The sequence below is a fragment of the Lepidochelys olivacea genome (genome assembly GCF_965140295.1).
Source record: "Lepidochelys olivacea isolate rLepOli2 genome assembly, chromosome: 8".
Classification (NCBI taxonomy): domain Eukaryota; kingdom Metazoa; phylum Chordata; order Testudines; family Cheloniidae; genus Lepidochelys; species Lepidochelys olivacea.
This window is the reverse complement of record NC_140418.1, coordinates 55,349,375-55,366,133: the sequence shown is the minus strand read 5'-3', so window position 1 is coordinate 55,366,133 and position 16,759 is coordinate 55,349,375. Positions and strand designations below refer to the sequence as shown.

General features: G+C 45.9%; 1 protein-coding gene across 2 annotated transcripts in view; it reads left to right on the top strand.

The window, feature by feature from the left end:
- COLGALT2 (collagen beta(1-O)galactosyltransferase 2) overlaps positions 1-16,759 on the top strand; it is an 86,587-nt gene that overhangs the window by 49,984 nt on the left and 19,844 nt on the right. For both annotated transcript variants that reach the window (XM_084637558.1, XM_084637559.1), the window contains 4 exons: positions 1,788-1,898; positions 7,205-7,322; positions 8,294-8,428; positions 13,256-13,460. In XM_084637558.1, coding sequence (XP_084493684.1) covers positions 1,788-1,898; positions 7,205-7,322; positions 8,294-8,428; positions 13,256-13,460 — 569 coding nt within the window. The remainder of the gene's footprint in view (positions 1-1,787; positions 1,899-7,204; positions 7,323-8,293; positions 8,429-13,255; positions 13,461-16,759) is intronic.

Here is a 16,759-nt window from a genome sequence, read left to right as displayed (position 1 = left end):
AGGCACAAAGGGGAGTTAGGTACCTACCCAACCTGTCTTGAGCATGTTATGTGCCTAACTCTCCCTTGAAAACCTCCCCCGTCATCATGATTAACTAGGGCCTTGTAAAACATGATGGGAGGCACACTTGGAAGCTCTTTGGGGAAGGCATGTCTTTTTGTTCTATGTCTATACGGTGCCTAGTACAATGAGGTCCTGTCCCACGATTGGGGCTCCTAAGTGCTACTGCAACACAAATGATTGCTAATGCAGGGACACTAAAAAGAGTGCCCTGATGTTTTAGGAATGTGGATTGTAAATGTTAGACAACCCTTGAAGTTATTGGTGCAGCAGGCTAAAACCACTACTTTCTTCTGTTACAGGCCGTGGCTTTTTATATTCATTGTGGGCAACCAGGAGCACCAATAAGACTCCTAGGACTGGCACTGGGCTAATTCATTTTCTTTCTTTCTTTCTTTCTTTCTTTCTTTCTTTCTTTCTTTCTTTCTTTCTTTCTTTCTTTCTTTCTTTCTTTCTTTCTTTCTTTCTTTCTTTCTTCAGGAATAAATGTCCCATAAATAAATAATGCTGTCCTGAGGCTATTTAATTCTTTTCCAGCTTATTTAGCAATAATTACAGAAGTCTGTATCCTTGATTTTCCTCTCACTCAAACTAGGTAAATCTGCTGGAAACAAAAGCTTCACTGGTATGGAACCAGTGTAAACAAGAGGAGAATAAGACCCTGTTTATGTCTCATAAGATCATATAATATTGTAAGAAAAAATACCTAAGACCTTGTCCTGAAAGATCTCAAAGAGCTGCACAAATTAAATATGGAGGGCACAGATCCTTAGAAGGTTCAACAGGGTGAAGTCCATGGAGCTATGCTAAATTACACAACTGAGGATCTACCCAGTACAGTGCCCCTGAAATGTGTCTGCCTCTGGGACCACGGTAGTGCTCAGCACGCTGCATGGCTGTGAGGATAGGGAATATTTTGTCCAATGCCAGTGGGCAAATCCCAGCTCTTAGGAAAAGTGCTGTGGGATCCTTAATGTTACTGTGAATCTGTCAGGACTCCAGTCTGTAAGGTTTCCTGCAAAGGACCCAATCATAGCAAATTGCATTTGGAAATAGAGTAATAGGGAAGTGGTGCTCATCTTAGGGAGCATGAAGGGCTGAATCCACCCTGCTGAGAACTGATTCCAGTTGGGGGTTTTTTTATACCTGATTCTTGCAACATGGGAGCACACATGCAACCTCAGAAAAGTTGGTGGCAGAAACAGTTGAAGAAGCCGCTGGCCTTCTCCTATGGACTCCTGAGCTCTGGGACCATCCCACCTTACAGGGTCCTAGATCCAGGGCTCCAGCCTGAGCCCTAATGTCTACACTGCAATTAAACAGCTGCGGAGTCTGAGCCTTTAGCCTGGGCCAGCTGTCAGTTTTTAATTGCAGGGTAGACATACCCGGACAGGTGCTGCAGAGACACAGTCCCACGAGGGAAATCCTAAGGGATGGTTGCATGGATTTGTGTGTATGTCTCTTGCCAGGATTTGGAACTATACATACACTCCCAGTGCAGATTATATGAGCTCCTGGCAGGCCTAATGTGTCCTGGGTTAGGGCAGGAGGAAAGTTACGGGGGTGCCAGCCAACATACAGGTGCACTTTACTATTTATACACAATGTATGTCCACCCATTTGAGGGCATTTCTTTGTCAAGAAAGAATTTGGTCTTACCCTGTCCAGCCTGTGCCTGCTATTCAGATGCTACGTTAATGGGATTCTTTGTGCCCTTATTTCTCCAGGGCAGCCACTGACCATAACGTTGATAACACCACAGAGATGCTCAGAGAGTGGCTGAAGAATGTGCAAAAACTGTATCACTATGTGGAGTGGAGGCCTATGGAGGAGCCTCAGTGAGTATCATGGCCAGTGATTTCCTGAATAGTTTGGGGGTTTCAATATCAAGATTATAGAAATCTTTAAACCAATGGTGGTTTAAACAAATGATTGTTGCAGGATTTACATTCAGATTCTTTAAGGGCCTGTCTCAGCAAAGCACTTCAGCACATCTTTAACTTCAGGGGGAATACTCATGTGTTTAAAGTTAAGGACTTTGGCTGATGGGGACCTATCAGCAGAAAGCAGTTCTATTCAGTCATTTCCCATCTGAGCCTGCCTTCCTTGCACACCCAAAAATTCTCAGTGAAAGATACAATGAATTAACGATTGGTTCCTTATTTTCCAGGAGACTCAGGGAAACATGCTTCATCTCCCCAACCCTGGTCAAAACTCTGTTCCTGGCTTTCAATATTCAGTACTTTTCCATCCAGGGAATTAGTGCAAGACCCAGGAAGGATATCTTGAGGGAAACTATCATTTACTTAGAATCATAGAACTGTAGAATCATAGAACCATAGAATTATAGAAGATTAGGGTTGGGAGAGACCTCAGGAGGTCATCTAGTCCAACCCCCTGCTCAAAGCAGGACCAACCCCAACTAAATCATCCCAGCCAGTGCTTTGTCCAGCCAGGCCTTAAAAACCACCAAGGATGGAGATTCCACTATCTCCCTAGGTAACCCATTCCAGTGCTTCACCACCTTCCTAGTGAAACAGTTTTTCCTAATATCCAACCTAGACGTCCCCCACTGTAACTTGAGACCATTGCTTCTTGTTCTGCCTTCTGCCACCATTTTGAACAGCCTAGCTCCATCCTCTTTGGAACCCCCCTTCAGGTAGTTGAAGGCTGCTATCAAATCCCCCCCCCCCACACACACACACTCTTCTCTTCTGCAGATTAAATAAGCCCAGTTCCCTCAGCCTCTTCTCATAAATCATGTGCCCCAGGCCTCTAATAATTTTGGTTGCCCTCTGCTGGACTCTCTCCAATTTCTCCACATCCTTTCTGTAGTGGGGGGCCCAAAACTGGACACAATACTTCAGATGTGGCCTCACCAGTGCCAAATGGAGGGGAATAATCACTTCCCTCGATCTGCTGGCAATGCTCCTACTAATGCAGCCCAATATGCAGTTAGCCTTCTTGGCAACAAGGGCACACTGCTGACTCATATCCAGCTTCTCGTCCACTGTAACCCCTAGGTCTTTTTCTGCAGAACTGCTGCTTATCCAGTTGGTCCCCAGCCTGTAGCAGTGCATGGGATTCTTCCATCCTAAGTGTGGGACTCTGTACTTGTCCTTGTTGAACCTCATCAGATTTCTTTTGGCCCAATCCTCCAATTTGTATAGGTCACTCTGGACTCTATCCCTACCCTCCAGCGTATCTACCTCTCCCGCAAGCTTAGTGTCATCTGTGAACTTGCTGAGGGTGCAATCCATCCCAACATCCAGGTCATTAATGAAGATGTTGAACAAAACCGGCCTCAGGACCAACCCCTAGGGCACTCCGCTTGATACTGGCTGCCAACTAGACATCGAGCCATTGATCACTATCCGTTGAGCTCGATGATCTAGCCAGCTTTCTATCCGCCTTATAGTTCACTCATCCAATCCATACTTTTTTAACTTGCTGGCAAGAATACTGTGAGAGACCATATCGAAAGCTTTGCTTAATTCAAGATGTATCACATCCACCGCTTTCCCCATATTCACAGAGCCATTTCCCCATATTCTCATCATAGAAGGCAATCAGGTTGGTCAGGCATGACTTGCCCTTGGTGAATCCATGTTGACTGTTCCTAATCACCTTCCTCTCCTCCAAGTGCTTCAAAATGGATTCCTTGAGGACCTGCTCCATGATTTTTCCAGGGACCGGGGTGAGGCTGAGGCTGACCAGTCTGTAGTTCCCCCGGATTCTCCTTCTTCCCTTTTTTAAAGATGGGCACTACATTAGCCTTTTTCCAGTTATCCGGGACCTCCCCTGATTGCCATGAGTTTTCAAAGATAATGGCCAATGGCTCTGCAATCACATCAGCCAACTCCCTCAGCACCCTCAGATGCATTAGATCCAGACCCATGGACTTGTGCATGTCCAGCTTTTCTAAATAGTCCTTCACCTGTTCTTTCACCACTGAGGGCTGCTCACCTCCTCCCCACACTGTGCAGCCCAGTGCTGCAGCCTGGGAACTAACCTTGTCTGTGAAGACCGAGGCAAAAAAAACACCTTAGCTTTTTCCACATCATCTGTCACTAGGTTGCTTCCCCCATTCAGTAAGGGTTCCACACTTTCCCTGACCACCTTCTTGTTGCTAACATAACTGTAGAAACCCTTCTTGTTACTCTTCACATCTCTTGCTAACTGCAACTCCAATTGTGCTTTGGCCTTCCTGATTATACCCCTGCATGCTTGAGCAATATTTTTATACTCCTCCCTAGTCATCTGTCCAAGTTTTCACTTCTTGTAGGCTTCTTTTTTGTGTTTAAGCTCACCAAAGATTTCTATGTTAAGCCAAGCTGGTCGCCTGCCATATTTGCTATTCTTTCTGCACATTGGGATGGTTTGTTCCTCCGCCCTCAATAAGGCTTCGTTAAAATACAGCCAGCTCTCCTGGACTCCTTTCCCCCTCATATTAGCCTCCCAGGGATCCTGGCCATCAGTTCCCTGAGGGAGACAAAATCTGCTTTTCTGATGTCCAGGGTCTGTATTCTGCTGCTCTCCTTTCTTCCTTTTGTCAGGATCCTGAACTTGACCATCTCTTGGTCACCGCTGCCCAGGGTGTTACCCAATTCTACTTCCCCTACCCGTTCTTCCCTGTTTGTGAGCAGCAGGTCAAGAGGAGCCCAGCCCCTAGTTGGTTCCTCCAGCACTTGCACCAGGAAGTTGTCCCCAACACTCTCCAAAAACTTCCTGGATTGTCTGTGCACTGCTGTATTGCTCTCCCAGCAGATGTCAGTGTGATTGAAGTCTCCCATGTGATTTGGAAACTTCTGTTAGTTGTCTGAAGAAAGCCTCGTCTACCTCATCCTCCTGGTCTGCTGGTCTATACCAGATGCCCACCACGACATCACCCTTGTTGCTCTCGCTTCTAAACTTAACTCAAAGACTTTTAACAGGCTTTTCTCCAGTTTCATACTGGAGTTCTGAGCAATCATACTGCTCCCTTACATACAGCGAAACTCCTCCATCTTTTCTCCCCCACCTGTCCTTCCTGAACAGTTTATATGTATCCATGACAGTGCTCCAGTCATGTGAGTTACCCCACCAGGTCTGTTATTCCAATCACATCATAGTTCCTTGACTGTGCCAGGACTTCCAATTCTTCCTGCTTCTTTCCCAGGCCTCTTGTGTTCATGTACAGGCACCTAAGATAACCAGCCGATTGCCCAACTTTCTCAGTATAAATCAGGAGGCCTCCCTGGTTTCACCCTTATACTTGTGTTTCCTCCCAGTGTCCCACTTCCCCACTTACCTCCGGGCTTAAGTCACCATCTGCTGGTGAACCTAATTTAAAGTCCTCCTCACTAAATTAGCAAGCCTGCCTGCGAAGATGCTCTTCCCTCTCTTTGTTAGGTGGATTCCATCTCTTCCTAGCAATCCTTCTTCCTGGAACAATATCCCATGGTTGAAGCAAAGCCCTCTCTCCTACACCACCTGTGTAACCACGCATTTACTTCCACTATTCGATGGTCCCTACCTGGGCCTTTTTCTTCAACAGGGAGGATGGACGAGAACACGACTTGCGCCTCAAACTCCTTTATCCTTCTTCCCAGAGCCATGTAGTCTGCTGTGACCCGCTCAAGGTCATTCTTGGCAGTATCATTGATGCCCAGATGGAGGAGTAGGAAGGGGTAGCGGTCCAAGGGCTTGATTAGTCTTGGCAGACATTCCGTCAAATCCTGAATTCTAGCTCCAGGCGAGCAGCACACTTCTCGAGTTTCCCAGTCTGGATGGCAGATGGATGACTCTGTCCCTCTTAGGAGGGAACCCCTGATCACCACCGCCCGTCTCCTCCTCTTGGGAGTGGTGGTCGTGGAACCCCCATCCCTAGGACAATGCATTCCATGCCTTCCGGTTGATGGAGTTTCCTTCCGGTGCCTTCCCTCAGATGACTCTTCTAAACCATTCTCCATCATAGTACTTAAGTTGGTACTTAAAGGGACACTGTTGAGTTTAAAAAAGATCATAGAAATGTAGTGCAGGAAGGGACCTCGAGAGGTCATCTGTTCCAAGCCCCTGCACTGAGGCAGAAACACATAAACACAGACCATCCTTGACAGGTGTTTGGCCAACATGTTTTTAAAAGCCTCCAATGATGGGGATTCTACAGTCTCTCTTAGAAACCTATTCCAGAGCTTAACTAACCTTAGAGTTAAAAAGTTTTTCCTAACATCTAACCTAAATCTCCCTTGCTGCTGATTAAACCCATTACTACTTGTCTTTACTTTTTGTCCTACCTTTTTTAACATCCATATTAAAGAATAAAAATCTTCACCTATTAACAAGATTTCAGATTATGAAAGTGAGAGGATTTTTAAAAATCTAATTTAATTTCCATCCTTTGTGCTGTCTTTTTTTTTACTTTTTTGCATTTACAAGGACACCAAATTCACATTTGTATGCAATCACTTTCTCATTCAGGGTCTTATTAGGGTTTCTTTCTTTCTCCCATATCCTCATCAGTAAGGAAGATTCTGCTATCAGAACACAAACTCCAAGCCTCAGAACAATTATGCATATGTGTAACTTGACTCACAAAATTAGTCCCATTAAGTTCAGTGTTAAGGGTTAGTTTGTTGGGATGGGGCCTTAGGTAACAATGGCTAATGAGGTACAAGCCATGAAAGAATCCAGATCGCTCTCCATGAGCTGTGTTGGTTCTGCTGGGTGTAGGGGAGTAATGTGAACAGATGTGACTCTTAATATCTAGCAGGGAGTAGCTATATGAGGTCAGATCCTCAGCTGGTATAAATCAACATCATTGCACTGACTTCAGTGGAATGACACTGGTTTACACCAGCAGAGCATCTGGCCTACTGAATGAGAAGCTGTTTTTGACATCACCCCTTTTTCACCATAGCCATGTGTGAGGCAGGAAACGCTGAAGCACAGTGTGTTCTTTACAGCCTTGTGTACAAACTCCAGGAATAAACTTGGAATCGCTTTTCCTCAGAACCTGCCTTTTTATTTCTGGTCTCCTACCGCCTGGGTCAGTTGAGGTGACTGTCTGTTTTCCTTTTATGCTGAAGTTAGAAGGGCAATGTAATGACCAGGGGTGCTGCAGCATGGACGAGGCCAGGAGACAGTAACTGTTTTTCTTTCATAGGTCTTACCCCGATGAAATTGGGCCAAAACACTGGCCGAGCTCCAGGTTTACCCATGTGATGAAACTCAGGCAGGCAGCTCTGCGAACTGCAAGAGAAAAGTGGTCAGACTACATCATGGTAAAACAGAGGTTTGGTTTATTAACTACAGTTGGGCAGAACATTTTCAGGCAGTCATTCTGCAGCCATGCTCGGAGTGGGGGAAGTGGGCAGAAACAAACCATCTCTGAACTCTGATGAGTCCCCCAAATGGCTGCCAAAAGTTCCTCCCTTCTAAAAGAAGAGCTCTTTGTTTGCTCTGAATTCGGCTTGAAAAACACCTGTGGCATCAGCTGATCTGATCAGCAACAGACAGTGTGTATGAGGCCCCAGTACTGCAATTAGATCTATGTGCAGAGCCCCGCTGAGTATAATGGGGCTCGGCATGGGCCCAAGGATCCACCCACAGAAACCGGACTATGTTTGCCGGGGAATGTAGTCCTGCTGGTGCTGGGTGCCTTTTTTAGAATCCTGCTGGCTATCAGTGAAGTTTGGTGACACCAAAAAGAAGTTTGGCAGAACAGCATGGAAGGGTGGGATCCGAGCCACTTTACAGCAGTGATCAACAGTCTTGCTGTATCAGACTCCAAGTGGGTGGGGTGTGTCTGGTCTCAGGAACCACTGCTGCTATCTCTCCACATAGCACATAACATCCAGCGTGGGCGTTGGCAATGCAAGTCTCCCCCATGGTCTCCTTTAGGGGAAGAAGCAAGTTCAGTCTCTCTTCCCATTTAGTGGCCTTTCCACAGAAGCTGCTAATTAGTGCCACTGCTGGATGTGGTATTTTTATAGTGGATGCTTGTCTACTGGGAAATAGACTGAGCCCATCAACTCCTTTCACACGGGCTCTCAGTAGCCATGAGATGGTAACAACTTACAGTTACTGTCAACCTAGGTTGGATTCAGACCAGTGACTTAAAGGCAAAAGTGTCCCTAGCCCATTGCTAATCTCGCGAGCCATTCAACTACTGCCTCCCCTAGGAAGGGACATTGTAAAAGTTTATTACTTTATCTGGTGTTGAAAAAGTCCTTTCTCCCTTTTCCTTCTGTAGTTTGTAGACGCAGATAACTTGCTCACCAATCCAGAGACCCTGAACCTGATGATAGCAGAGAACAAGACCGTGGTGGCACCAATGCTGGAGTCTCGCTCTCTCTATTCTAATTTCTGGTGTGGCATCTCCCCTCAGGCAAGTCACATCTTCCGTGGGGTTAGTGAACAGCGTCGAGGGGGCTGCCGCATGTGTGAGCTTTCTCTGGAGTGTTGTATTAATTTAGGTGGAATATAGGGGCCCAAAGATGTAAACATAACCCAGTTACTGTCCAGCATTAAACAAGATTTGGTGTTTGGTCTACAGTGATCTCAGCCACGATGGCAAACACACCATTAAAATCTTTTTAACTGTTTATTAAAAATACAAAAAAGAAGGAAAAACAGTTAAAGCATTTGAAATGTAAAGTGTTAAGTGAGGCTTTCATTTTAACAACAACCCTTGTTCCCTTTCTCTTGAGCTGGAGAGAGTTTTAGAAGTAAACCCCTCTTGTTTGACCATCTCTTAGATCAGTGGTGGGCAACCTGCGGCCCACGGACTGCACAGCGTAATCTGCTGGTGGGCCGCAAGACAGTTTGTTTACATTTGCACGGCCACCTGCGTCTCCCAGTGGCCACAGTTCGCTGTTCGCGGTCAATGGGAGCTGTGAGAAGTGGCGACCAGCATGTCCCTGCAGCCCGTGCTGCTTCCTGCAGCTCCCATTGGCTGGGAATGGTGAACCGTGGCCACTGGGAGCTGCAGGTGGCCATGCAAATGTAAACAAACTGTCTGACGGCCTGCCAGCAGATTACCCTGATGGGCCGCAGGTTGCCCACCACTGCCTTAGATGGTATCAGAGATGGCGATAACTGGCCTTTTGGGGAAAAAAGAAGAAGGCAGTTGAGCGGGGATGGAGATTCTGCTGCTGTTGCTGCTGCAGTCCAATCCCATTTCATCCCAGGTGGTCTCTAGGGTTCTGCTGGAGCTGGTAAAAGTGGTGATGTTATCTGGCTCCCTCTCTCTTTAGTTTGGTCTGGTCAGGACATCTCAGGATCAAAGTGATGGAGACACAGGGACCTGGGAAACGGGGGGGGTGTCAGCTATGATGGTGAAGCTCGCTCCAGTAGCTGCCATCTCTTCTTCCATATTCTCCCCACCAAAGTCTCTTTCTTTAAAGACCCAAAAAGGGAGTGACGGGTGGAATAGTCCATCTCCTCATTATTTTGTCCACCAATTAGGCCTAGTTTCTGACATGCCAATTTTGGTTCATTGATTTCTTGTTTCTACCGAGCATGATTTTAACACAGTCTGTAAACCATATGAGAAGGCCCTTTTTGTCTGGACTAATTCAGTCTCTCTCTCTCTCTGGTTTTCATACATTTTCCCATAACCTTTGTTATTATAGGTTGTTGTGCTGTCTTAAGAACTTTTGCATCCTTTTGACAGTAAACTCACTATTAGGGTAAATTTGGAGGCCTTGTTATTACAATAGGGCTCTGCTCACACCCCATTTGGCCGAGTTATTACAACAGGGCTTCACTCACCCCACATTTGCCTGTGATGCTGTGGGGCCCACGTCAATTTTGCTGTCCTCCTGAGTTGCCTAGCAGTGCAGGCTGCTCTCTATTCTGAAGGGATGCTGCTCCACCTCAGATTCAAATCAGGCTGATTTGAGCATTAGACAGCCACCTAAGCTTGCTCCTTCCTCAGGGGCAGAGTTGCAAACCTCATTATGGTAGGAGACCCCGGAGGTAAATCAGGGGACGTGTCAGTCAGTTTTTCAGGATCCTTGGAATAAATGGGGGAGGGAAAGCTTTTAGGGAATCCTTTCCTGAGCTAGTGCTGTTCTGACTCTCTCTGGCTTGGAATCTTTCCTCCTTCCTCTGCCTCTGAGCCTTGCCCCACCTCCTTCTGTTGCTGGGTCCTGCTCTCCTGCTTCATGGTGGGGAGCAGCATGGGGTCAACCAGCTGCAAAAGCCATTAGAGTCTTGGCATGGCAGGCAGAGGACAATTGGGGTGGGTGGGGATGTGCTTGGGGATTATGAGGGTTTTTATCCATGTGGGACTAGGTGGCTCTTTGAATACTCCTGAAGGGCTGGGATCTCAGAGGAACAATAAGCAGGTGTGTGTGGTGGGGGAGGAGGTGGGGGCGGGGCAGGGAAGAGTTCTCATTAATCAGCCAGGAGCATGAAGGCCTGCGGAGACAGGTGGGGCTGATATGAAGGAAGGAAATAGAGAGATAAGAGCAGAGTTAACTCAGCGGCCATCCATTATTGTAGACGTCAGAGAACTTGGCTGCTGCTCCCTGGGGTTCTTGGTGCTGACCCCAAGTGGATGTTACAGTGTTCAATGTCATCAACATTTTGAGGGGCTGGGGTTGTGTTATCATCAAACGACAGCAGTGAACAAAGTGGCGTATAGCCTGGATGTAGAAAAGGCGAAATCCTGAGAAGACTGATCATGTTTTATGGGTGAGGTTGTTTGTAACCAAAAAATGCTGTGTAATGGCCCAATCCCACCAAGTACGTAAGAAAACACCAGTACACCCGCAGCTGCACTGATGTCTATGGGAGGTGATTCCTTGTGTTCTGTGTAATCTGGATGAAGTTAAATACCACGGATACATAATTTTAGGCTGGGTTTTCCAGTATTCTGGCACAAATCAATTAAGAATGTACTCTTCTCCATACACTACTCCATTGTGTGAGCATGTCTGCTTGCGCTTCGACCAGATTTATACAGTGCCGTATTCCAGTAACTGATTTAGAGAGGAGAATCAAGCCCTGTTCTGTTCACGGCACTCCTAATAATTTATTCCCTATCTATACTTTGGTATATATTACTAACAAAAATATTGCACACTCTAGAAATTATTATATTTTTAGGGCCATAAGGAGGTTGAGAGATTCCAAAGTTGATAAATGTCTCCTTGTCTGTAAATGAGTTTTGCAAGAGGATTAATTAAACAGAAACATCTTCAGATCCAGAGAAGATCATTTAATTTCAGGTTCTTTAATTGCTCTGACTCATACATATAAATATCTCCAATTCTATACTCCTGCCCTTACCCAACTCTTCGTTTTAATATTTTGAAGAGCCATCCAGAAATTCATTATTAATTTTATTGGTGCTATAGGGAAAAGAAGTGTAGAAAGAACTTCCTGCTCTTCCTTACTCTGTGGCCAGTCTGGCAACTCCTTATTCTCCCAGTGACAGGCCAGACTAAAGACTACTGATTTAAGTAAAAAATTGCAGGATAGCATCCTAAACTTCTTCAATTCTTGAGTTTGCTGTTAGGAATTGTTATTAGTAAACGTATGGATAAAGAAAGTTTAAAAATGCATGAGAATGCTGGTGGTAGCATCCCTTTAAGCCTTCGGAAAGAAGGGATCAGATTCACAGCTGACATCAGCATTGCTCGGTTGACTTTAATAGATCACAGCCAGTTTCTACCAGCAGAGGATTTGGCACAGAATGCTACAACTCTGACAACAAGTTTCCAGTTTTCCATCATTATTGATGTTAGCTGCAAAAAGACAGTAAAGAAAAGAAAAACAAGATGAAAATATGATCTACAGACTTCCTGGTAAATAATGGTTAGAGTGAAAACAAAACATCCACTTTTTTTTTCCTGGCCACTCCTAGTTTTTGCACTTCTAGCTGAACGGTTTCACACTCCTTCTGGTCCGTTTTCTTCTGGGGACAAGTGCAGGAATAGCAGCTAGAACAAGTATTGAAAAGCAGGGTGCAGCAGCAACAAGTGCAGAGCACAACATCTAACTTGTCAGGAAAATAACTGTTATTTGGCAGCAAAACTGACAGCTGGAGCCTTTCCTGATGATGCACGACTTATATGCAGAGCGAGAGAAAAGGCACTGTAAGATGTTTGCTCAACTTCCGTCTGTTGCTGGGATACTTGTGGAACATTCAGGAATTAGGGTTGTTGTTGTTTTATTTTATGATTATTATTTTATTTTAAGAAGATCAGAATTTGCTATGGATCCACACCAGTCCTTGTCATTGTTCAGCCATCTGATCAATGTATTAGGACTGCCTCAGCCTGAGTATTAGGTCGTTATTTCCATCACTGATTGTGTTAGTAGCATTACACGGGCAAAGGCCAGATTTAAGCCACCACAACCCAGGTTGTGAGCCCACAATGATGGAAGGTCCACCTGGGAGGGGAACACAGTAATATTCTAATCAAGCACCTTTCCTAGGCAAACTCCTTTGGTGAAGCCCCCTGGAATTCCAAGTGGACATGAAAGCTGTTCTGCCCTGGGGTGAATCCACCCTCTGGTACAGCTAGCCCAGAGATGCAGGAAGAAGACAAATTGAATACACTCAGTTTCTAGTGGGAGGAATCTGTCTCATTGTGACAAAAAGCCTGTTCTAGTTGCTATTGAGACAATGGGAAAATTCCCATAGACTTCAATGGATGCAGTATCAAGACCAGCGTTGTGTCTGTCTGACAGCTCTGCAACAGAAAGGGGATTTGATTTTTAAGGGGATTGCCGTAAAAGGGGAAGGGCCTGATACTGTGAGCTGCTTAGTATCCTCTTCTCCCATTGACTTCAGTGGAAGTTGAGGGTGCTCAGCACTTTGCAGGATTAGTCTTGGAGATGTGTGTGCAAATGTAGGTTTCAGAGAGTCAGGGAGTAATACCTGACCAGGCTGGCTTCGAAGCTTTTCCGCCCAGGAGTTTTGTGGTGGTACAGCTCAGGTCTCCGTTAGCTGCTGAAAAGGGAAGATGGGTTCATGCTGTAAGGTTTGGGGGTACTTGTATCCAGGGGTTTGGGTCAGCCCATTAGAAAGAGTGGAGCAATTTGGGAAATTCAGTTCCAAGTGCAGATGTCAAACAGCCCCAAAGATTGGGAATGAGAGGACCTGGGATTTTGGCACTGGTCAGGCTCTCTTGAAAAGAGTCAGTAGGCTAGTCATTTGAAATGTCTCACGGTAATAAAGTGCTGGCTCTTCGCATTTCAGGGCTATTACAGAAAGACACCGGATTACTCCCTGATCAGGGAATGGAAGAGGTTGGGCTGTTTTGCTGTTCCGATGGTTCATTCCACATTCCTCATTGACCTGAGGAAAGAGGCCTCAGACAAGCTGATGTTTTACCCCCCACACCAGGACTACACCTGGACCTTTGATGACATCATTGTCTTTGCCTTCTCAAGCCGCCAGGCAGGTATGTTGGTGAGCTCACAGGCTGGGAAGGCTGATCGGTGGAGATGTGCAGTTTCCCTTCAGTTCAGAGGTTAATACTTAAAGGCAGTGGGTTGAATTCTACCCTCACTTACATCCCTAAAATGCAGCAGACTTTAGTAACATTTGGTCAATGTGTTTTTCTGCGATTGTATTTCTCAGAAACCTTTTTTAAATTGGGAGTCTCCTCTCTGGACTCTTGGTTGTCACACAGCTGTGCCTGACTGTGACTAACTTTAAGGCTGCTTCTGAATGGCCTGAAGTCTTTTATTCTAGTGACCACTGTCTCCCCTCTTCTCCCTTATCCCATCCCTTTAACTTTCCTGTATGAAACTGTACTGACAGCTTCAGAGACCTTAATCCACAGAACAAGTATGGCCCTGGACAGCAGCTGTCCATGCCTGCCCTATGCTGCCAGTGGGCCTCAGCTCTATCTTCTCCCGTTCATGCTCCTTCTCCTCTTCTTGCGCTTTCCTCACCACCAGTTCTTTCCCAGGCACCAAGCCTCTTCTCTGTCCTATTTCAGCTCCAATCAGGTACCAGAAATGGTACCATGTGACCTAAGTGTCCTATCAGAGGTAACAAACTATGGTCAATGAACAGCTCATTCATGGTTGATGGGGCAAGGGTTATCTGTTGACATGATTCCCTGAGTAATTTCAAATCACAGATAAATCCAAGGAGACCACAAGCTGCTTGGGGATCATGGACAACCAAAAAAATACCAACGGACCAACCCATTCATTCACCCACCTTTAATAATACCAGTATGACCTACTTCACAAGGAAGTTGTGACTATTAATTAGTGCTTTGAGAATGGGAAGCACACTGAGATCCTTAGGTGGATGTTGCTATGTAAGTACCAAGCATGATTAGTATGTTTGTCACGTGGAGATTTACAGTGCTCTGTGTGCATGATCTCGGTTAAAGTCACTAGGATTTGTACTGCCAAATGTCTGGTCACCAAATGAAAATTCACTCCCTGGGCATCACTTGTCTCCTCCCTGAGATTATATTTGGAGGAATCCTCGAAATGGCCTTATTGCTTGACTCTCTCCTTCCTGTTAGAAGTGCTGAGTTGAGTAACTGACAGAGCTCTTCTCTAATATGTCTCTAAGCCATTGGGTATGGGAGGCTCCCCCCACTGACAGGTTTTCCCTGTGTGCATCTGTAACAAGGCCGCCTGGAGGGGGGCAGTTTGCCCAAGGAACTCCAGCGGACCTGCAAACTGTGTGGTGTTGCAACCTGGTGCATGGGGTTGCAGGATCATTCAGATTTGATCCGGCCCTCCCTCTGTCATGATGGAAGGACAGCTGGGCCAAATCTGAGTGACTGGCATTGCAACCTGGTGCACGAGGTTGCAGCATCATTCAGGTTTGGCCCAGCAACCCATCCATCATGACAGGGGGTGGCCAGGCCAAATCTGAGCACCACTGCACCCCCGTGTCCCAGAAGTGAGGAACCTGGGCCAAGCCCCACAGGATGAGAGCTGCCACTGCAGGGTAGGCTCACTCGCCAACCCTACCACCCCTGGGCCTATCTTCAGTGTTTATGGAACGGTGGGAGGCCGCAGTTTCAGATTTTGCTCCACATCCCCAAAAAGCTCTGTATTGGGACCTTACATCCTGGCTCCCACGATGAAACAGAACAAGCACTTGTTTTTAAATCTCCTGAGGTGTCAGAACACTGGAAGTGCAGCAACGCAGGTGGCTCTGCATTTAATCAGTGAAAATAATTAGAGCTGTCTGAGCTTTTTGTTCTGCAACCTCAAATTGCACAAAATCTACCCAATTTCAGTATTCACAGGAACTTGAATCTCAGCCAAGTTTCACTGCAATGTTCTTTTCAAGTTTGTATGTAGGTTGTAACATGGTTGACCACACACAGTTTCTACATTCACATACAGGATCAAATTCAGCTCTGCAAATTCCCATCAAAGTTAACTGCTAATGCCAGGGCTGAGCCTGGCCCTCAGGTCCTAGCCATCAGGGTGTGCTATAAGCAGGGCTGCAACACAGTCTCTGAGCTTGCAATGGAATCTGCACAGTTCTTGTGCACTGTACATGGAACTGCCTGACTGTTTTGGTGTAACTGGATTAACCAGTTCTCCAGCCTATCAGGCCTTTGTATGAGAGGACATCCCAAAGCGCAGGGGCTCCTGTAAAACACACATCAGCACGTGAGCGAATACATGGTAGTATGCACAGACTTTCCCACAATACACCTGAAACAAGCCTGGTGTTTGTGTGGCTAGGCCAGTCCAAAAGACACGCAGTTGTACTAGGAAAAATGCCTGCCTTGTGGATGAGCTTAATGGTAGTAGCTGTGCCCATATCAAATGAGCATGTCGGAGCCTGGGTATATTTACAGGTGACACGGAAAGGGGAAAAAACGAGGGTTGTGCAGGTGTGTGCTCGCTCTCTCTTTAGATTAATCCAATATTTTCTAATTATTTAGTCTTAGAAATATCAAACCATCAAATCTGATCTGCCTTGTTTTTGCTGGAGAACTCCTGAGGGAGTTTTCCCTAGCCCTTAATTGAAGGCGCAGGGTGCTGATGTTTTAACAAAGAGAGTTATTCTCCTAAGTGTTCAAGTTAACATAAACCACCAACCTTCACCCCCCCACACCTCCCAAAAATTTTTAAATCACCTGAATACTTTCCCATCTCAGTCAGTTTCTCTCCTGCCATAAGCCTGCCACTTCTCCAGTCATCCATAGGGTCTTGAAGATAGTTAAGACCCTGAATTTCTAATGTAAAACTCCTGTGGGAAAAGTTCTCTAGCTGGCCCTATTTAGACCTTCTTTCTGCTTTATAACGAAGTAAAACAGGGCAGCCCCGCAGTTCTTTTTGTGTTTCACATCCCCCTTAACCCCTTTCTAATTGTAATGTGGATGAGCCCAGGATCTTCACAGTGGAACCTGTTTCAGGCAACATAGGGCAGCTTACAATGTAATTTTGAATCCATGTGCAACTCAGAGGTTTCTGCAAGATTTCACTTCCTCTTTTTTCCTGCTGCGGGGGCCTACATTACTTGACTACAGATAATGTGATAAAGGCAAGAGATGTCTGAAATGCTTCCCAGAACCTTGTTGCTTCCCTCTTTTCCTGTCTGTGACAATGATTTACTGGATTCTCTTGGTTACAGGACCATAGACAATCTGACAATGCCCCAGTGCAGTGAGCTCTAGCTAAAGGACAAAGCATACTGGATAAGATGCTCAGCTGGTGTATACTCGTGTTGATCCATGGACTGCAATGGAGCTAGGCCAAATTACCT